Below are 21,862 nucleotides of genomic sequence, written 5' to 3'. Positions count from 1 at the left end.
CCAGCTAAGTTCAGGTTTCCTTAATCTGTTATGTCCTGCTAGGCATTAAAGATTTCAGGGTTTTTTTCTACATATCAGGAAGTTCATCAAAGCACAAAGAACCAACTTCAGATGCAAAGAACCATTAAGAGAATGAAATGGCGTTTGGTTAAGTGAGAGTGAGGAACCATAAAAGGCCTTTAAAGAACCAGCTTTGTTAAGAGTGGCCTGGCCTGGCCTGGCATGAACATTCTGGGCTTGAAATGCAGGTGGCATGGCTGTTATTAATGCATCCATTTTAAAATAAAACATAAAAAGTGCAACCTTAAGGCACAGCAAATCCAAACGATTGCTGAGCTGCGCGCACATTCAGTCTCTTAAATGGCTAAAGCTTTCATATCGCGTTTCCACTACAAGGAGATCAATGGGAAAGGTGCTATAGATTGTGTGTGTAATGGAGTGGGAGGGGGGGCTGTCACTTCGCACCCATGTTCTGCAAGTGATGGAGACAGAGGGGGTGTGGAACGAGGTTGGACAGCGGCTGTTAGCAGCTGGTGATGAGTTACCCATCATGCGGAGGACTGTGTATGGGGGGGGGGGGGGGGGGGGGGGGGGCTCCGGTCTGCGTGCCAAGCCAGCGGGAAGGGGGGGGGGGGGGGGGGGGGGGCGTTGAGGGCGACGGGGACGACACTCGTGAGTATTTAAGCTGGCTTGGCTGCAGACCCTCATCACTGCCTATTGCTGCCTGGGATACTCAACACCTGCGTGACCCGCGTGACAGCCGAGCAGCAGCGCGACCCTCTCAGCTTTCCAGAAAAAGAAAACAAACGAAAAAAAAGTGAGTAGAGCAGACTTTGTGTTGATTCCGTGAATCTGTGCTGAAGTGGGCGAAACGAAGTGGGAATGATATGTGCGAGACTAAGACAGAGAAGAATATAAGCGGGGTCATATAGGAAGAAAAAGTTTTCCTCCGAGTACAAGGTAATGCGACCTTGGATTTAAAGGGGCTTGGAAAACTGCGCCTTGTTCTCGTCTGTTTGCCGGCTAAGCTCCTAAAATCGTCTTTTAAATCGCAGTTCCGTTATTAGCATTATTACCTCGCATCCGTCTAATCGAATTTAGTCATTACAATTATTATTGTACTTATACACTTAATATGTCCTTTTTAAATTGAGGGCGCTGATGTCGTTATATTGAAGCAGCGCAGTTGCTGGAGCGTGTAATGTGCTTTAGTTATTGTGGCAGACGCAGTTCTGCTGGGACGAAGAAGGGCGAATGGCAAGTGGCAGGAGAATTGAAACCCGTTTACCTCTGCTTTTTTTCCGTCAAAAATCTACAAAGGCGAACATTTCACCTGTTAATCCCGATTCTGCAATAGCACTTTACTGGGCGGTGTGGGTCCTCTTAGGGCCATTGCGCGACAAAGAAGCAATTTATTGTGCGAAAGGGCTATCCGCATGTGAAGTTGATTCCTAGGGCTTTGAAAGGGTCGTTGACAGGTGGAGCAAACAGAAATCTTTAACGTCTAGTAGGTGAGCTAGCAGGATAGGAGCAGATCAAGAAAACCTGAGCTGAGCCGCAGCGATTGTATGCAGATGGAAGTCTTTATGGATCGTCTTACAGAACTAAATAAATTAAGGTTCATTATGAAAACCCTTATATGGATGCTTCCTTTGGTTGGCAAAAAATGTTCCCCTGTGGCATTGCTCTGAGGAACCACTTTGGCTCCTTTATTTTTAAGAGTGTAGGGTGCGTTTTCAATCAATTGAAACAAATGGAAGCTTGTATTGTCTTAAAAACAAAAGATGTTCGAAATACCAATTCATTTTAATGGTAGGGATTACTCTATGAACATATTTTTCAGGATCAACCTCCAAGCCACATTTACTAAACTACAACGATCGTGGACGCCTGACAGTCTGCGAGGAGCGCGGGGCGCCTTTCAGGTGGCCAAAGCTCATGACGTCATCGCTCGTCTATTAAAAGCCGTTTACGCAGTCGGCCTCGTCAGTGATCGGCGCAGATGCACAGCCGACGCAAATTCTTTAAGTATGCCTGCTTTTTTTGTCCCCTGTTCGTGGGTTTTTATTTATTTGTTTTTTTTTTTTGTTTAATTTTACTTTCTCAACTCCATTTGCAAAACTTAATTTTAAAGAGATTAAGAGAGGCCGAGTGGAGTAAAAAACTTTAATATCGGAAAAAACTAACCGTGAGATACTGATCTTGGTGTCACAAAAGAGATTTATCTGACAATCTGCACTACACTTTATTACACTACAGGCCTCTGGTGATTTTCATTTTTTGCACTAATGAAGCTTTTGTTAATTTAAAGATTAAAATGCAAATTACAAATTAATATTAATTGCATTGCAATCAAATCCGGGAAGAATTTGGAGACGTCGGTTAATGAGTAACGCTGAAGATCGTAGATAAACAAGTTGGCAGGCGTCAGATACTTCCTAAAAAATAAGTAAATAAAAATAAAATAGTCTTAATTATGTTCAGTTGAATGCAATCTAATACTTTTCATATCTACCTGTATATTCATAATTCTTTTTAATCATATAAAATGATTTTATCTATTATTACAACAGCCTTATATAGTGCCTTTCACATCTATCTATCTATCTATCTATCTATCTATCATATAGTGCCTTTTACATCTATCTATCTGTCTATCTATCTGTCTATCTATCTATTATATAGTCCCTTTCACATCTATCTATCTATCTATCTATCTATCTATCTATCTATCTATCTATCTATCTATCTATCTATCTATCTATCTATTATATAGTGCATTTCATGCCTATCTATCTATCTATCTATCTATCTATCTATCTATCTATCTATCTATCTATCTATCTATTATATAGTGCATTTCATGCCTATCTATCTATCTATCTATCTATCTATCTATCTATCTATCTATCTATCTATCTATCTATCTATCTATCTGTTTGGGGTGAAGTTTTGTCTGGGGCTTAAGGGTTCTGCCGCGCCTTCTACAGGTCACATTGTCAATCGTGATCGTATATGACTTTCACATATATCTACCTCTTATATGGTGTCTTTCTTATCTATCTGTTTATCTATCTGTCTATTATATAGCGCCTTTCCAGTGCCTTATCTATCTATATTTCTATCTATTCATTTTTTGCAATGGTCTTCAGCTTTGTTGTTTATGCTTACTATAATGCAAAAATCTATCGATCTATCATAGATAATTATTTGAATGTGTGTGGAGTAGGAGGAGTGTAATGGGGGAGTTGTGGTGGAGTAGTGGAGATTCACTGTTTCTTTCTTGTTAAAAAATGTGTCTGTTTATCACAGAACTCTGTCAGAGATTTGTCTTTTCATTACAACTAAGAGAATTATATTTATTTTAACGAAGATGGGGGAAACTTGAAACATTTTTTGGAGACAGAATAAAACTGAAGAGGTGCGCGGAGGGGCGGCGCTCAGCTGTCTCCCCTTTCCTAATCGATGTCTTCGCGCGTTCGCAGAGCCCCCCAAATCCCCCCGCTAGTCGTGTAATCGACAAGCTTGTAGCAGAGCCGCCTTCAGCACGCGGTATTTTTACGAATTGGTGTCTTTGAACGTTTACAGAGACCACATCTGAAAAGTGGGAGAGTTTTTTTTTCTTCTGCTCCCAGCTAGGGCTCCAGTTACGTTTAATGGCGCATCTCAATTTCTAGATGAAGACCTCCTGGGTTCTCTGAAAATCTGAGGTTGTGTTTCGTTAAACCGCCGCCTGCTTCAAGTTGCTGACAAGACGAGGACAGAAGGCTCGAGCCTGTGTCGGTGTCACCGGACGTTGGTGGCTGCACAGGCAGCGATGCACCACGCGACACGAGGACGCGTCCATTCTGAAAAGCGTCAGAGTGGTATGGTGGCGCAGTGGTAGCGCCGCTGCCTCGCATTAAGGAATCCCCTGCGTGGACTTTACTTGTTCTCCCCGTTACCAGTCCCGTGTCACGAATGTTAGTTGAATTGGCCTGATTGTGCCATGGCCAGGTGTTGTTCCTGTTTTCTGCCCTATGATTGTTGCATGGGCTGCGGCTGCCTTATGCCCCTGCCCTAAATAAGCTGGTTAATTAGACAGATGGGTGAAATGACGCCTGTCCCCCTACACACGAGGTCTGATGTGTCGTGAGATGAACGAGAAAGCTGATCCGGAAAGATCGTTACGTTTTCCACACCATTCTTAGAAACTGTCATCTGTGCGGTCGGTCACGACGCTTTCAATCATAATTTTCATGGCACGCCTGGTTTGTTCAACTTTAAAACTGCTACATAATTTAATTAATGTTTAACATTAAAAAATATAAATTGTTAGTTTTTTTTTTTGGGGGGGGGGCATATTTTTATTTTCATTCAAAAATCAAATACAAACCAACACAATCATTTTCTGAGAAGGATTGAAACGGGCAAAAACATGAAAACCCCACCCAGTTTTTTCATTGTCGGACCCATCCATCCATCCATTATCGAACCCGCTATATCCTAACTACAGGGTCACGGGGGTCTGCTGGAGCCAATCCCAGCCAACACAGGGCGCAAGGCAGGAACAACCCCTGGACAGGACGCCAGTCTATCGCAGGGCGAACACACATGGACCACTTGAGCAATGCCAGTCCACCTAACCTGCCTGTCACTGGACTGTGGGGGGAGACTGGAGCACCTGGTGACCCACAGTGACACGGGGAGAGCATGCAGACTCTACACAGCCAGGGCCTGGGACGTGAACCCTGATCCCTTACTGTGAGGAAGGTTGCGCAACCACTGTGCCACCATGCCACCCAACTGTCTGATTCAGTTGATGCACTTATGAGAGGCAGAGTCGGTCTCGACGGCTAAATCAGGGACAAACCCTGGGTGGACTGCCAGCCCATCATAAAACCCCCAGAGTAAGCATGTTCAGTGGCATTTGAAATTGTAAGGATTTGTAAATCTGAGAATTACAACTCGCTCGTATTTTGTTCTCAGCTCTTCACTTGAGATGATCACGTGTTCCTAAACAGTCCCCCCGACTGATGTTTACTCGATTATGTTGACCTGTTTTGTAGGTTGCTTTGGATAACAACATCTGCTAAGCAAATAAATGTAAATGTATTTCTTCTGAGCAGAGTCCTGGGGGGAATCACGAGCCCAGTGTGCCAAAGAGAAATCTTTAATGTCTAGTTGGCTACCAAAACGGGACACAACAGAAAATTTGAAGCTCGCCTGCATGACTGTGTGCAGTGAGGGTCCTTTAAAATCAGGAGCCCACTGGGACTTGACAAATCTGTTATCATCTACTCATGGATATTTATGGAGCCTGTTAGGAATTTAAATAACTAACTGGTTCTTTCAGAAACCTTCCTGGGGATGGTTCTTCTGGGAGCGTGGCATTGCTCTGAAGAACCACTGTGGCACTTTCACTCCTAAGATGGCACTTAGTAACACCTTAGGGTCCTTTTTATTTTAAGCCTTGGATATTGAAATGAAAATGACTGGGCTCTCTGAATATCGACTTCTGCCCCCCAAGGCCATGAAAGGACTTTGGGGTTTCAATGGAATCGGCTGATTGGCGTTCTTTGGAGTGGCGTGGTGGTTAGCACTGTCAGTCACTGCCTGTGCGACCTTTGCAAGTTCTCCTTGTTCTCTGATTTTCTTACTCATTTCCCATGGAAATGAAAGTTTTATTACTTGGTGACCCTAAGTTAGTGTGTGTGTGTGTGCACTCAGTGCTGCTGGCTGCTTACAACTGTAAAAGCAATGTGTGTGGGTTCAGTGAAAAGAGAGATGGATAGGAAAGACACTATATACTCGATAAATAGATAAATGTGAAAGGCACTATGTAAGATAGACAAAAAGCACTATATAATAGATAGATAGATAGATAGATAGATAGATAGATAGATAGGAAAGGCACTATATACTCGATAAATAAATATGAAAGGCACTATTTAAGATAGACAGGAGTCACTATATAATAGATAGATAGATAGATAGGAAAGGCACTATATAAGATAGACAAAAAGCACTATATAATAGATAGATAGATAGATAGGAAAGGCACTATATACTCGATAAATAAATATGAAAGGCACTATTTAAGATAGACAGGAGTCACTATATAATAAATAGATAGATAGATAGGAAAGGCACTATATAAGACAGGGGTGGGAAGAATCGGTCCAGGAGGACCACAGTGGCTGTAGGTTTTTGTTCCAACCCAGTTTGTTAATGCAGAATCATCTATTGCTGGTGAAGCACTTATTGCTCAAGTAACATTTTTCTGCCTCATTTTAGTCGTCTTGCTTGTCAAGGTTCCCCAGCCTTAATTGTTGTTTCAGTCTTAAACAGCTGCATTGCCTCTTTTTAATGGCTCCTTATTAGCAATAAGCTGCCAATGACAAAGGAGCCACCGGTCCTCCATCTTGCTTGTTTCCATTTACACCTGTGAGGATTAATCATGCACCATTTGGTTTAATAATTTTGACAGAATGAAAGGCATTCATATTAGGTTTCAAATCATTTGAATGATATTCTTGTAAAGGAAAAAAAATCTACACTATAAGAATGAAACATTGCAGACTAAGAAGCCATGAAATCAAATAAGATTTGAGATTGGCAAGGATTGGCTTCTAATTAAGCAATTGGGTTGGCCGTCCAGAACCAACATTGCCCACCTCTGAAGAGATAGATAGATAGATAGATAGATAGATAGATAGATATGTGAAAGGCACTATATAATAGATAGATAGATAGATATGTGAAAGGCACTATCTATCTATCTATCTATCTATATAATAGATAGTGTGAGAAGCAGCCCAGACACAGATAGACCGACACCATTTTAAGTCCCAACACACGTTTATTTACATTATTTACAATATCTATAAGTGCACAAACCCAGTGCCACAGCACCAATCACCCCAACAGTCCAGGCCAAAGCCACAGAATGCCTTCAGCCCGCCTCCTTCTCTCTTCTCTCTTCTCTCAGACCTTGTCCTCTTCCACCCGACTCCAGCCTCGAATGAAGGGAGGTGGCCCCTTTTATCCATACCCGGATGTGCTCCAGGTGTGCACCGGCAATCTTCCACCCGACATGCTCCAGTGTGTCGGAAGTGCCGGCAGTCTCCTCGGGAGCACTCCGGGTGTTCCCTCTCTTCTTCCCCCCAGCACTTCAGCCACACCAGGGTCCATCAGGCACGGTCGCCCCCTCGTGGTCTGGAGGAGGCATGAGCCCTCCTCCTGTCTCCCCAGTGTCCAGGCCGGGTAGGAATCCCAGCCGGGTGCCTCAATAGATAGATAGATAGATATGTGAAAGGCACTATATAATAGATAGATAGATAGATAGATAGATAGATAGATAGATAGATAGATAGATAGATAGATAGATAGATAGATAGATAGATATGTGAAAGGCACTATATGATAGATAGATAGATAGATAGATAGATAGATAGATAGATAGATAGATAGATAGATAGATAGATAGATAGATAGATAGATAGAAAAGGCACTATATAAGAGGACGATATGAATGAAAGTCACTATATACAAGATATACAGTGTGACCTGTAGGGTGAGTAGCAGATGCCAGGAGGTGGCAGACACTTCTACACCCAATACATAAAGACAGATACAAGGCACTATCTGAGAGATAGATAGAGAGATATGAAAGGCACTATATATGAGATTGACAATGTGACCTGTAGAGGGCATGGTAGATCCCTTAAGCCCAGACAAAACCTCACACAACAAACATAGACCGACAGAAGGCACTATATCATCGATAACTACTTAGAAGGTGCCATATCATCGATAGCTTGCTAGATAGGCAGACAGCTCTTTTCTAGACACTCAAAATGCTTTACGCTAGCAGTAGGGAAGCCACTTCAACCTCTACCAGTGTGCAGCACCCACTTGGATGATCTGATGGCAGCCATTCTTGTGTCAGTCTGCTCACCATGCATTAGCTATTAGGTGGTTGAATGGGTGGGAGGGAGATAGACAATAAGGGGACAGGGTTATGATTAGGAGGCCAGAATGACCAGCACATGAGGGGAAATATAACCAGGACACCTGGGCACACCCAACTGTTTTTGAATGATGTCCAGGGGTCTCTTATAACCACAGTGAATCAGAACCTCCGTTTTATGTCTCATCCGAAGGATGACACCAGTTTTTTTTTCATCACAGTGTTCCCAGCACCAGACTGGGGGGCATTAGGATTCACACAAAGACTACAGGGTACCATCCCCCTGCTGGTCTTCCAGCAGCAGCCCATGTTTCCTGGTTGGTCTCCCATACAAGTACTGGGCAGGCTTCAAATGGATTGTAAACTGCAGGTGGTTACGGCTGATGCTTGGCTATCCTTCATCCTGCTCTTCTGCACAGTGTAATTCAATGTTCCACACACTTTGCAGATACATCTTACCCACTGAAGTTCCTTTCCATGCCAAGCTGAATCGCACTTCACTGTGCTCGCTCCCATTAAACCCACTGATGAAGGACCTCGGTGAGGAGGAGATGGGATGCTTGTGCAGGTTCTAACGCTGACCGTTAGGGTTTTCTCTCCTTGCAGAGATGGTGGTGACTGTCAAACCCTGGAGTGCCATGGTAGCCTTGGTCCTCTGTGTGCTGGTATGCCTGGGCACTTTTGTCGATGCCTACCCTCCTAAACCAGAGAATCCTGGAGATGACGCGCCCCCCGAGGAGCTGGCGAAATATTACTCCGCACTCAGACATTACATCAACCTCATCACCAGGCAGAGGTGAGTGTGCGGGGGTCTCTGAGGGGAAGGGTGATGCTCTGGAAGGTTTAAGTGCCCCCCAGGCTATCTCTTTATTATTATTATTATGATGATGATTATTATTATTAAGGACTGCTTTAATCCCTCAAAAGAACCACCGAGTGACTCTGTTCATATCCAATAAAGCCGTATAAGAGCAGCGTTGCCATTAAGAAGCGCACGGAGCGAGCGCAAGGCGTCATAAACCCAACTGACGAGTTGAGCGACTTATTATTTTTTTTTTTTTCTAATTTCCTTCTTTTTTTTGGAACATTACCTCGGCAAAATGAGATAATCATTAATCTTTTTAATGGCTCATTTCAGCAATTGCCTTTAATGCAATAATCAGATTCAATTTAAAATGAACGACCAGGGCGCTTGATGAGTTTATGTGTAGCATGTGTTTGAAATGGTCAGGGACTGGGGGAGTCATTCAAGGAAATTTAAAATTTACTTTTAAAAAATATTTATCAGCCATCCTTGTCGTGCCAGATGTGCATCATGTTCTATTAGTTTGTGGGGGGGGGGGGGGGGGTAGGGGGGGGAGCTCATCGACTCTTAAGGTAAAGCCACATTACAGGACTACTAGTCGGTTTTGTCAAACGTAACGACTGCACTTGTTGATCTTGTGACCTGAGAAACTGCAGGGATGACAACATCGCTGCGTGACGATGACTTTTCCCCTCTCCAAAGTCTCGGGAGCTCTGGCCTTTTTCTGACATCCAAATAACGACGCCGGGGTCTGTGCGAGGGGTTTACGTAATCTTTGCTCTTGTTTTACTTTTTTTTTATCCATTCTATTGTGGTATATAAAAACATCACGAAACATCAGACAGACGACCCTCTCTTCTCTTTGTGGGGTCCAAATCCCCCCCCCCCCCAGTGTTTCTTATTCCTCATTGCTGCACTCTATACATTCCAGGTGAGCTCTGATTGGCTGTCAGCTGTCACATGCACGCACAGAGCCACCTTGATGGGGGGGATGAGAAGAGGGAGGACTCGTCTCACGCAGCCTTGCCAGTGTTGCACTTCTGAGAAGTGAGGTGCAGGACCTGTGGTCAGTGTGGGGTCACAGCTGCTGTCCAGTGACCACCCTGGATTGCTTTCATTCATTTTCATAGTCTTAAAAGAGGCGTTGGCTTTAGGAGTTTACATTTATAAATACATTGACATTTATTTGCTTAGCACAGGGGCCCCCAACTGGAGGGTTAGGGTTAGGGTTAGGGTTAGGGTTAGGTCCTGGAGGGCCACAGTGGCTGCAGGTTTTCATTCTAACCCTTTTCTTAATTAGTGACCTGTTTCTGCTGCTCGTTAACTTCTTTTGAATTCAGTTTAATTGACCTTCTCTTGAAGACTCCACCCTTTAATTGTTTCTTTTTCCTTAATTAGCAGCCAAACAATAATGAGACACAAAACAGGACCAGCAAAGTGTGTCTATCCATCATACAATATCTGAAAATAAAGAAAGGTGAACATCTCAGGAATGCTGGTCTGCTAAGGTCCACAAAACATTTGAACAAGAGCTCTTAGAAAAGAGAAGATCCACAATGTCGGACACGTCTGCTATTGCACAATGAGAGCCATGGAATTCAAGAATGGGTTTAATTAACAACAAGACTCTGCGCTTAGTTAAGTAACTGGTTAGAGTGAAATTGGTTGGAGTTTGAGGCCCCGACTTAGTTGGTCTTCTGTTGACTCCTTCACTTCACATTTCATTTCTGTTTGGGTGCCATTTAAGGAAAGAAATGAAGCAATTCAGAGGAACGATGAAGAAATTCAGGGGAACAAATCTTAAAAAAAAAAAAACAAATCAATTAAAATGAATTCAAAAGAAGTTAATTAGCAGCAAAACAGGCCGATAATTTAGAAAATTAATGAAAATCTACAGCAGCTGTGGCCCACCAGGAACGGAGTTGGGGACCCCTGTTCTAGCCAAGACCGTGTGGTCCTCTGGAGGAAATGACGGGCACAGCTACTGTGTATCATTAACAATGACACTGGTAGGAGAACGGGACGGGACGATGGGGCCTAATGAAGAGTCGATACTTTCAAATGTGTAGTAATAAAACAAAACCATAAAGACACTGAAAAGTGTGCCAAGTAGGCCGGGACTTGTAGAAGACACAATTTGTGCAAGCGTAGGACTGTTCAGATATTGTAAATGAAATACGATCTGAGTTGGCTGTTGAAAGGGAGTTTCTTGATCCCAAACTCGGTGGATTCTTTGGTTACCTTCGTCTCTAGTATATAAAAGCTCTCAAGATGCCAGCCAGTATAGAAGAACAGCATTGAAGAAAGACGTCTCTGGAGCGCCCCATGCAACATGCGTGTTGTTCCCTTGTAGTCCCGATTCTTGTTCATTCAAAGCTTTTATATGAATGAACATCCAAGAGCATCTTTAGCATATGGGTGATGGCAAGCAGATTAAAAGGGAAGAACTGTTACTTAAAAAGGTAAAAGAGGATGAAGTTAACATGAATAATGGAATGTATTCTTGTTGCTGAGATTCGGGGGTCCGAGCCGGCCTTCTTTAAGTTCCTTGGTTACCTGGTCCTTCCCGCACCGATTGAGATGCCCAGGGCCACCGTGTTCAGTCCCACACCAGTTCAGCAGCCTCCTCCCAGCATTTCCAGATTCTTGTTGATGGGCTTACCAGCTTATTGTTGGTCGACCACATTCATGCCTTTGTTATACTGGGGGTCCAGAGTGTGCCCCGTAACTGAGCCTGCCCTTTTAATTTGCGTGTTGATTCGGTCTGCCTCTCTGGAAGTGATGTGACCAGGCCAGCCCACCACACTGGCCGTCACAGAGTTGAAAGTGATGGATGTCACCGCCCCATTTTAAAGGGACACCGTGGCCTTCCTTCTCTAGATGGCACTGTGACTTAGCGATACGCCACAGCAAGTGCACAAGATGACGTTTAGAGCCCACCAGTAATAAAGAGGGGATCTGAAGTTGGATTTGTTTGGTTTTATTCTTTAGAGCTGTTGTGTGTATGAGCAGAGGAAACGTGTTTGTATATAGCATTGTAAACACCCAGACCCCCACAATTTAGCGTTAGCAATCCAACTACCTAGCATGTCTTTCAAAACAGCAAATCCAATCTCAGAAATTCTGAATGTTATGCCATGAGCACGTTTTCAAACTAGTTTGAAAAAAAGTAAAGTGTTTATTTGGTTACAAATACAATCAGCAGACAACAGTCTTCCATCATTTCAAAATCGTTTTGTGTACTTTTTCATAATTTCTCAGTTTTAAATGTGTTATTGTAAATAAGATTTATGTTATGAGCAATTTATAATATTTGACTTGGGATATAACGTAAATATGTAAAGGTGTGCTTGAGAGTTTTCAGTGGATGGGCAGGCATCCCTGCTGGGTTGCTTGCTGGTACCTTTCCAGGTCAGGAGGACAGAAGGTGGCTGTTTAGTTGGGCTACCTATTCCCCCAGTACACAGAGTGACAAGCATCCCTCTGGTGGAAATTTCATTTGCAACCCATAGTGGGAGCTGTAGTCCTGGGGTACCACCAGGGGGTGCTGCAGGGGAACCCTGTCCCTACTTCAGGGGACTTCCACCTGACCCAGAAGTACTTCCAATGTGCAATGCTCTGACCCCAGAAGAAACTGGGTCCAGCGTAAAAGTTGGCACACCTCATTTGCACCAGACGGTCAGTCAGAGTCAGAGGAGGTGGGTGACACTCAGAGAAAAATGGTGGATGGAGACGGAAAGTGACCAATTGTGCGTTATTGTTGTGCTAGACTCATTTAACCCTGTAAGTAAATTATTGTATATTGAAAAACATGATCCAATGTGGCGACCCCTAAAGGGAACAGCAGAAAGAACGAAGAAGTTTTGAGTTGTGTCTGGTGATCGAGGAGGAGGGGGGAGGGGGGGGGGGGGCATGGGCGGTTGGGGGTCTTGGGCACCCCCTGGTATCCACAGGTTCTTCAATTATGCTTCGCCCATTCTAATTTACTGTTTATCACACTCTTAACAGCAAAACTAAACGTGACAACCCTGTGGCTCATACTTTACGCTTCATTCACTGATAACCTACACCTACAAGTACGCACTCACGATAAGTACACCCCAGCGCACTCACCTGGACTCCATTTGTACGTTTTGCTCGTCGTTTTCTCAGCATGCAGTTGCGGAACATCTAAAAGTTTACTCTTCAGATTATCGTCGCGTTTTCTTTCATAGCGCCACTTCCCACAAGCTCTCGGTACTATGAAGGCTCTTGTGCTGACCAGGACCTGTCACCACGTCGAGGGAATCGTACTCCTGAAGTGCAGTCCTCGGTACACTTCGCACAAAGTGTGTCCCTCTTTCGTTTTGTTATATGGGCGTACAGCTCTCCCTTTTTGTTTTTGTGTAGACGAATGGAAAAACTCTTTTTCGCTTCAGACACTGGCACAAAATGATCAGTTCTTCAGAGCAACCTTTAGGTTTCATTAATTACAACTTTGTTTACGATGCTTTTATTATGTTTTAAAGATTCCTATATAATACGAGATACGGCCAGTCGAACATTTCCGAAAGAGCTGCTAGACGCACTAAATCACAATAAACGCTGAGCGCCTCCCTCTAACAAAATCAGAGAGCTCTGCGAATGAAAATCCCGCTATGTAGCCGTATCTGACGTGTATTGAAACATCAGAAGAGGCAGAGGCGGAGATCGGTAAATTCTTGCCAAAATCTGAAACCGCTTTGAGCTGTTTATGTCAAAGAAAAGATTGTTTTTTCCCGCTATATTTAGTGTAATATTTGTGGTTATGATTTTTCTGTGTTTTTAATCAGAAGATCAAAAAGAGACCGACGGCTCACTGGCGCGCTGTCCTGTGACTTCGAAGTGGGCGGTGCCGAGGAATCGGCTGGATGGGCGGAGTTTTGTGCACTTAAACTCTTGGCGCCTGGCACTCGCTACATGTGTTATCAAGATCTGAACCGGATTAAACAGGTTCGATAATGGCCGGAAGGATGCCTGAATTAAACCAAATAAACAGGCACACACAGCATTTGCAATTGCGAATATTAATTAATAACAAATATATATATATATATATATGGGCAGCACGGTGGCGCAGTGGGCAGCGCTGCTGCCTTGCAGTTAGGAGACCTGGGTTCGCTTCCCGGGTCCTCCCTGCGTGGAGTTTGCATGTTCTCCCCGTGTTTGCGTGGGTTTCCTCCGGGCGCTCCGGTTTCCTCCCACAGTCCAAAGACATGCAGGTTAGGTGGATTGGTGATTCTAAATTGGCCCTAGTTTGTGTGTGTCCTGCAGTGGGTTGGCACCCTGCCCGGGATTGGTTCCTGCCTTGTGCCCTGTGTTGGCTGGGATTGGCTCCAGCAGACCCCCGTGACCCTGTGTTCGGATTCAGCGGGTTGGAAAATGGATGAATGGATATATATATATATATATATATATATATATATATATATATATATATATATATATATATATATATATATTTGGAGACTAAATGCACACAGAAAAAAATAATGAAGAAATTTAACATATTAACATAAGGGAACTACCATGCATGCGTTATTCAGTTAGTTAACAAGGACTTAATGTGAATTTAATAAGTCTCACAATACAGACTTTAAAACTGTGCTGGCCTAAAGTGCGTCTACCGGTCACTTACTGCTCCGTAGGAAGAACTCAGCAAAGGCTTTGTATGTGATACGCAAACAGAAGAGTCCAATGGATGCACTTAAAACTCTTATTCCTTAGTAGCCACTGAAGACATAATCCAGATTATGAGAGACTGTGTAAATGAAGGCACCCTCAGATGGAGTGGCACAACAATTCTAGTGCCTCCTGCCTTATGCTGAAATGCTGCAAGGTTGGGCTCTGCCACCTGCCACCCAGTAGATAAATGGTTCTGGTAAATTAATGGGTGGGCATTGGCAGGGAAAAAAGGGACCTACGGAGAAAATTAGAAATTGCATCCATTAGTGGGCAACAGAGGGCAGCAGTGCGCTAATTGCTGTAAATTGAACAGGAATAGGAAGAAGAATAAAAGACAAAGTGGAATTCATTTGCGCAAACTATAAAAGGCAACAGATTATTAGGCACCTTATCTGCAACATATGAGATGAATGATACCTCCTGAACACTACTCTACGACAAATCTTTGTGCCCACAGTTAGGTACTGTATGTGGTGAACCACGTCAGCCATCTGCCATCCTGAGAAAACAGTGGAAAACCTAGAAAATGCTGCCTGTGCCCCAGCGGGAAAGGCGTTCACAGGAGCCATCAACTTCCACTCCTCTAGCAGAGCGTCAAGGAGAGCCACTGGCGCAAAGAGGAGTGGCGGTCCACAGACACCCGAAAGAACTCAGCCAGTTTACCGTCTTCATTTCTTTTTAAGGATGAGCTATTTTTTCCCTTTACTCTTTCTTTTTCATTAATATTATTAATTTCATCGTTTAACTATACACCAAATGTTAAACTTCAGTTTCTTTTTCTTTCTTTCTTTCTTTCTTTCTTTCTTTCTTTCTTTGAAGAAGGAGCTTCCTTTACCTTCACTCTTCCTTTTTCTTAATATTAATTATTTCATTCAGTTTTTTCATTTAAAAACACAACAAAAATTCAGCTTCATTTATTTAATTTAATTTCTTTCTTTCTTTCTAACATGAGCTTCATTTTCCCTTTGCTCTTCCTTTACCTTAATATTACTAATTTCATTCAATTTTATCATTTAATTAAAGACAAAGATTCAATTTTCATATTCTTTCTTTCTTTCTTTCTTTCTTTCTTTCTTTCTTTCTTTCTTGAAAGAGCTAGCTTTTCCCTTTACTCCTCCTTCCTGATTAGTATTTTCTAATTTCCTTTGGTTTTTGTCATTTAACTATACAACTAAGATTAAACTTTCTTTCTTTCTTTCTTTCTTTCTTTCTTTCTTTCTTTCTTTCTTTCTTTCTTTCTTTCTTTCTTTCTTTCTTTCTTTTCCTTAATGTTATTAATTGCATTCAATTTTATCATTTAATTACAAAGATTCTGTTTCATTTCTTTCTTTCTTTCTTTCTTTCTTTCTTTCTTTCTTTCTTTCTTTCTTTCTTTCTTTCTTTCTTTTCCTTAATGTTATTAATTGCATTCAATTTTATCATTTAATTACAAAGATTCTGTTTCATTTCTTTCTTTCTTTCTTTCTTTCTTTCTTTCTTTCTTTCTTTCTTTCTTTCTTTCTTTCCGCATAGACTCCTTTTGTTAAAGCCTCCTCCTCCTCCTCCTCCTCCTCCTCTTGTTTTGCATTTTTATTGTCTTTTCTTCTCCTAACGCCAGCGCCCCTGATTAAAAACCACACGGCTACCGTGTCTGCTTTGCAGGCGTTAATGAGTTTGCCGTCGAGGCGCCTCGTGCTTCTTTTTTCTTTATTTTTGCATTACCCGCACACTGTAGGCCCGCAAAATAAATTGCCAGGGTTTGCATTGGCGAGGCAGCTGTGTTCTTTAAACAAACCATTTGCCCCCTTGACATTTTGCAGAGCGTCTAGTATATTGAGAAACGGCTCCCAGCAGAGGCCAGGCTGCTGCTTCAATCCAAGTGACATTTGACCGTCTTCAGAGGCTAACGCTGAGTAAAAATGCCATTTTAATAAATGGTTAGGCCTCAGCATTTGAGATCAGCTTGCCCTGTCTCTTCTGCAGCCATGGGGTCCTAATCTACTCTTCAGTCCATCCGCTAATCTCAGGACAGAAGGGCGCCAAGTGTCATGTTCAGATTCTATCTATCTATCTATCTATCTATCTATCTATCTATCTATCTATCTATCTATCTATCTATCTATCTATCTATCTATCTATCTATCTATCTATCTATCTATCTATCTATCTATCTTTTATATAGCACCTTTCATATATATCCACTGTAACTTCCTTTAGGACGCAGATGGACACATCATAGCTAAGTTACAGAGGGCAGTGGGTGGATTCTCCAGTAATAAACACCCTGGTATGGATAAGTGACATGACATTTTAAATCAAGAACAGGGAAGAACAAAACTGAGATTTAGTTGTATTTTTGGGCCACAGGCTGCAGATAAGAGTCCATTATAGACCAGGCGGACACTAATGATATTATTTGGCAGACCAGGGTGCTCTGTCATATGAAAGTAATTGTGCTTATCAGGCAACTCGGGTTTCCGATTTCCTCTACACTCTCCAGCTTATAAGGTTTCATGAATGCTTAACCGCTGCGGGCACGTTGGCATTTTTCCCGGGCCAGAAGTGGTTTGTCATACCGAGACTGGCACAGCTGTCATTTGGCATTGAAGAAAGTGAATGGGAATCTGAGCCTCAAAGACAAAGTGGAAAGGTGGGCTCTTTGAGCTGGATGTGAACTGCAGGTGCTCTGCTGATGGGTGGTGGAAATCCAGCAGGTGGTAAGGACTTCAGCGCTCTCCTTTTAGTCTCAAGGGTGCCAGACATGCCAGGGGACAGACCATTAAAAGGAGCATAGTTCTGTGAAATCATGCACTGCAAAGGCTCCCCCTGCAAGTCATCTTCCTAAACTCTGACCCTGACCCTACCCCTAACCACCCCAGGGATAAAAAGTACCTCAAGTAACAGAATTCTAAAGGATAGCCATTGTCCAAAGTTATAAAAACCTAACCATCCCCAGCTTCTCCAGTCCGTGCATTTTAAACTATTGGCGGGGCTTCAGAAAACAGCAAAACAAACTGAACAAGAGACAGAAATAACAAGCTAAAACTGCACCTATCCATTCAGGAGCACAAGAGCAGAAGGTAACTGAATGTTAATAATTAATTTTTCTGTTGTATTAAATGCTGTGATGATGGAGACAGACACACATGTAGACCACCACAACTGCTTGGCTCCACACATTAGAGACATGCCTCTGTCTGCTATGATATCTCTCTGTCATTTTAGCTACAGAATCACTAGATGACATAACAACAGCACAGAGTTTGGAAGGGCGTTGTGGTCTGTGGGTATTCAACGTGTTAAAACATTGCAGCTATTTCGTCACGGCCTGTTTGCATTTCCAATTTACATTTCTCGAGTTATTTGTTTAGTTGTGCAGTCAGAAGGTGAATGTTGTGGAGCATCATCTGAGACCCGTCTAATTGTAACCACTCTGTTTAAAGCAAAATTCACTCCTGGTTGTCTCCAGATGTATTACAGATATGGCTTCAGTGAGACTACTCTTCTGTTAAACCAAAACAGGAAGATAGATAGATAGATAGATTAAAAGGCACTGTAATAGATAGATAGATAGATAGATAGATAGATAGATAGATAGATAGATAGATAGATAGATAGATAGATAGATAGATAGATAGATAGATAGATAGATAGATAGATAGATAGATAGATAGATAGATAGATAGATAGATAGATAGGAAAGGCACTATATAATAGAGAGATGGATAGGAATGAAAGGTACTATTAGATAGATAGATAGATAGATAGATAGATAGATAGATAGATAGATAGATAGATAGATAGATAGATAGATAGATAGATAGATAGATAGATAGATAGATAGATAGATAGATAGATAGATAGATAGATAGAGTGAAAGGCACTGTAATAGATAGATAGATAGGAAGGAAAGGCATTATATAATAGAGAGATGGATAGGAATGAAAGGTACTATATGATAGATAGATAGATAGACAGATAGATAGATAGATAGATAGATAGAGTTAAAGAGTGAAAGACACTATAAGATAGATAGATAGATTAAAAGGCACTGTAATAGATAGATAGATAGATAGACATACACAGTATGGTCTGAGAACACATATTAGAATGACTAAAATGGAAAAAAAATTCAACAGAAACAAAACTTCTGACTTGGCGGTCCCAGGCCCAGTGAGGGGGCACAATGTAAAGATTTGTTACAGCAGCCCAAAAACGGAAGATTCTCCAAATGGATTAAAGGTTGCTGTCTGTCACACTGGTGCTCTGCCTTGTTGTGATTCGCTGGGTCATAATGAGACTCCACCTTCCTGGGCTCATTCGGTTTTATGTTGTCCAACTGGAATGGGCGGAGCCTTTGCTGGGGATTGTGGGTGGGGTTAGGTGTTTTCCTTTGGACGGCTTCCTGGAACTTCAGGTAGAAGAGGTGATCCCAGTTAGTGGCAGCACCCCCTCTTGTCCTGGAGTGCTACTGTTTATCTTACTGAACCAAGAAGATGATCCCCAGGTGCACATGTGTGACAAGGTGTGATGGTCAGGTGTCTACAGTTGAGTTGATCTAAGTGGAAGCTTGCAGATCATGAGCACTCTCGCTCCATAGATTCTTACGCCATGCACCACCTTAGTACTGATTGTCCAATTGTACTGAAGTTACACGTATTCTTCCACATACCCCACCAACCATCAAGTAGCATTCAGTAAAAGCAGGAACATTTTGGTCAGCCTTTTGTCTCTCATTTTTGCAAGTGTGGGAGTTTTTGATGAGGCGGTGGATTATTTGAGTGTCTTCTCTTACCAGCGTCCATCTGTTATGAGGTTAAGTGCGATGATTCTAAACGGCAATGTCCATCTCACATGCTCAACAAATATATTGGACGTCTTGGTGGCTCTTTAAGTAATGTGAAGTCTCCTGTTTCTTCTGCGATGTTATCTTGTGATTTACTGAATTGTGTTTTTTCTCACCCCCAGATATGGTAAGAGGTCCAGTCCTGAGACTGTGCTGTCTGATCTGCTGTTCGGCGATAATTCTGAGCGCAGCACCCGGACAAGGTGAGGAAAAGAGTAAGGGATTAGTGAATGAAAAAAGAGACTGAGTTCTATTAACCTCCCCAGCCTCATTGAAAAATTATTACGTTTTTTTAAAGTGGTACCCAAATGTTTAGTTTCAAATATCCTCACCTCACCTCATTTTTGTACCATTTTTTTTTCATGCGTATAATCTCACTGTCACCACTAGGTGTCCTCGTGCACACATTTCTTTGCTGAATTTCATTTTTTGAGGCTTTTTGGGGCCCTGAAGGACTGAATTATCCATCAATATTTTCAAACCCACTTACTCAAATTCAAGGTGGTCTCATCTCATTTTTCAGATAACATGACTGACTGTTATTCATTGTAATGTCGTGCTGTCTCCACTAGGTGTCCTCAGTTGCATATTGCATTATTTCATTAGGTGAATTGTACCAGAACTTAACTGAAGCTTTACGAGTTCCGAAAGAAACAACTTTCAAACCAAATGTTAACTTCCAACCAGCGTTTTTGAATTCAGGGTTATGTCATCTACATTTTTGTACCACCTTTGTCCCCCCTAATTTGTCACCATTAGGTGTTCTCATTTATATCTTTCACTATTTCACTGGATGGATTTTCCAAGTACATTTTCAGATTCAATGTCAGATCAAGTCGATTTCTGCACAGTTTCCTACAGTCACCACTAGGTGTCCTGAGTGGATGAATTCTTCTGGACTCACTTTGATGAAGTCCTTGAGCTGTCCAAAGACCTGGATAACCTTGGCCCTAGTTTCTATGCAGCTTTAATCTACCAAAGGCGCCATCATCTTCACTTGGGTTCTTCATCTATGTGTTTCTCTTTTGCACTGGATGAATTCTAATGATTGTGGGCCATTGGAAGCTTTTACAATTCTGAAGGATCTGATCTCCCGTCTACATTTTCAGACCCACATAGCCCCATTCAAAGTTATGTCACTTTGATTTCTGCACAGTTTCCTATATTCGCCACTAGGTGTCCTCAGTTTTGAGTTTCACCAGCTTACTGGACAAATGCTTCTGGATTTACTTTAATGAAGTCTTCGAGATGTCTGATGGCCCCATTAATCCATTTACGGTCACACCCCTAGTCCACATGAGGGTTACTTCATGTCCTTTTCTATACAGCCTTATCCTGAGTAAGGTCATGTAGTCACCACCTGATGTCCTCATTTAAGGTTTTTGGATTCTCTGATGGTTCCAATTCAGTTCTTCATGGATGAATTCTGCTTGAATCACCTGATTGAACCCTCTGAGAATCCTATAAGTCTGAATTATCTCTCCATCCGTTTTCAGGCCCTCCGATTCTCCGATTAAAGGTTACCTCATTTCTTGGGTAAGAACGTCAGAAATTAGACAAACAAGAGGAGAACATTCTGTCCATCAAGTTTACTTGTTCATCTAACAGCTACAGTGTCCCCACATTTCACTCCCATATTTCTTAAAGGTTGACGAGGCTTCTGTAAGTCAAAGTAAATTCCAACACAGGCTTTGTTCATGTAGCAAAAGTCCAGTGGATTGTCTTGGCCAGATCTTCCTCTCACAAACCCGTCAGAGCTGTGAGTTCACATTTATTAAGCACACGAAACTGCAGCGTTCTTTTAAGAAGCCCACTGGAGTGCAGTCCCCTTCTCAGCTACTGTGAGCGTCTCGTATCTGTGAAAAAGCACAGAGAAACTAAAGCCACCCACACACTTAAAATGAGCTTGGGAGCTGAGATTCTCTTTCATTTCTCAGTCACCTTGGGGGGTTCAGAGACTCCCGCGTGTTTGGTGTGAACTCAAGTGTGCCCAACATCCATGAAAGCCTGACTTGTCCTGTTGTTGTATTTTTGTTTTCAGATTTGATGACTCCTACATGTGGTGATTCCTTACCTTCTCTCCAACTCTGGTGTCATGCCCACCACTGGGAGCCTGGCGCATTGAAGAGCCCCTCAGCAGGAGCGTGACGGCCGCACTCAGACATTTCCTAATTGTGTTCAGACCTTCGCAGCATGCAATTCTCCTCCCTCTCTCCCTCACTCTCTCTCTCTTTCTCCCTTTCCCTCTCTCTCTCTCTCTCTTACTCTCTCTCTCTCTCTCTCTCTCTCTCTCTCTCGGCTTTTGTTCTGCCCTTTCCCTTTTATCCCCTCCATCACTTTTTGGTTTAATTTGGCGTGTACCTATAGAGGGACAATTGTACATAATTTATTATGAGAAATGACATTGGAAAAAAAAAATATAAGAAGTCAAAAGCACTATTAAAAAAAAAAGAGATTCTTTTGTTTGTATTGTAAAAATGCTTATGTGAGAATAAAGTTTAATGGATGATTAAAACTGGGAGGAGGATCTCAAGATGATGTGTGCCTTGCATTACGAAGGTAAAACATCAAAAACCAA

The 21,862-nt window shown here is 42.4% G+C and overlaps 1 protein-coding gene across 1 annotated transcript; it reads left to right on the top strand.

Moving 5' to 3' along the window:
• Positions 1-691: 691 nt before the first annotated feature.
• Positions 692-21,803, top strand: pyya (peptide YYa). Its single transcript, XM_028818846.2, has 4 exons — positions 692-817; positions 8,560-8,747; positions 19,407-19,487; positions 21,326-21,803. Exons 2-4 carry the CDS (start codon positions 8,560-8,562, stop codon positions 21,348-21,350), a joined length of 294 nt encoding a protein of 97 aa, XP_028674679.1. The 5' UTR covers positions 692-817; the 3' UTR covers positions 21,351-21,803.
• The last annotated feature ends 59 nt before the right edge of the window (positions 21,804-21,862 follow it).

The sequence above is a fragment of the Erpetoichthys calabaricus genome, chromosome 14, assembly GCF_900747795.2.
Source record: "Erpetoichthys calabaricus chromosome 14, fErpCal1.3, whole genome shotgun sequence".
NCBI classification, from domain to species: domain Eukaryota; kingdom Metazoa; phylum Chordata; class Cladistia; order Polypteriformes; family Polypteridae; genus Erpetoichthys; species Erpetoichthys calabaricus.
The sequence above is the reverse complement of the archived record's forward strand: the minus strand, read 5'-3'. Positions and strand labels throughout refer to the sequence as shown.

Excerpts from the sequence above, each read along its gene's own strand:
- pyya (XM_028818846.2), top strand. The coding sequence starts at position 8,560 with ATGGTGGTGACTGTCAAACCCTGGAGTGCCATGGTAGCCTTGGTCCTC. Across the intron at positions 8,748-19,406 it reads AACCTCATCACCAGGCAGAG|ATATGGTAAGAGGTCCAGTC; the intron begins GTGAGTGTGCGG and ends TCTCACCCCCAG. Across the intron at positions 19,488-21,325 it reads GAGCGCAGCACCCGGACAAG|ATTTGATGACTCCTACATGT; the intron begins GTGAGGAAAAGA and ends TTTTGTTTTCAG.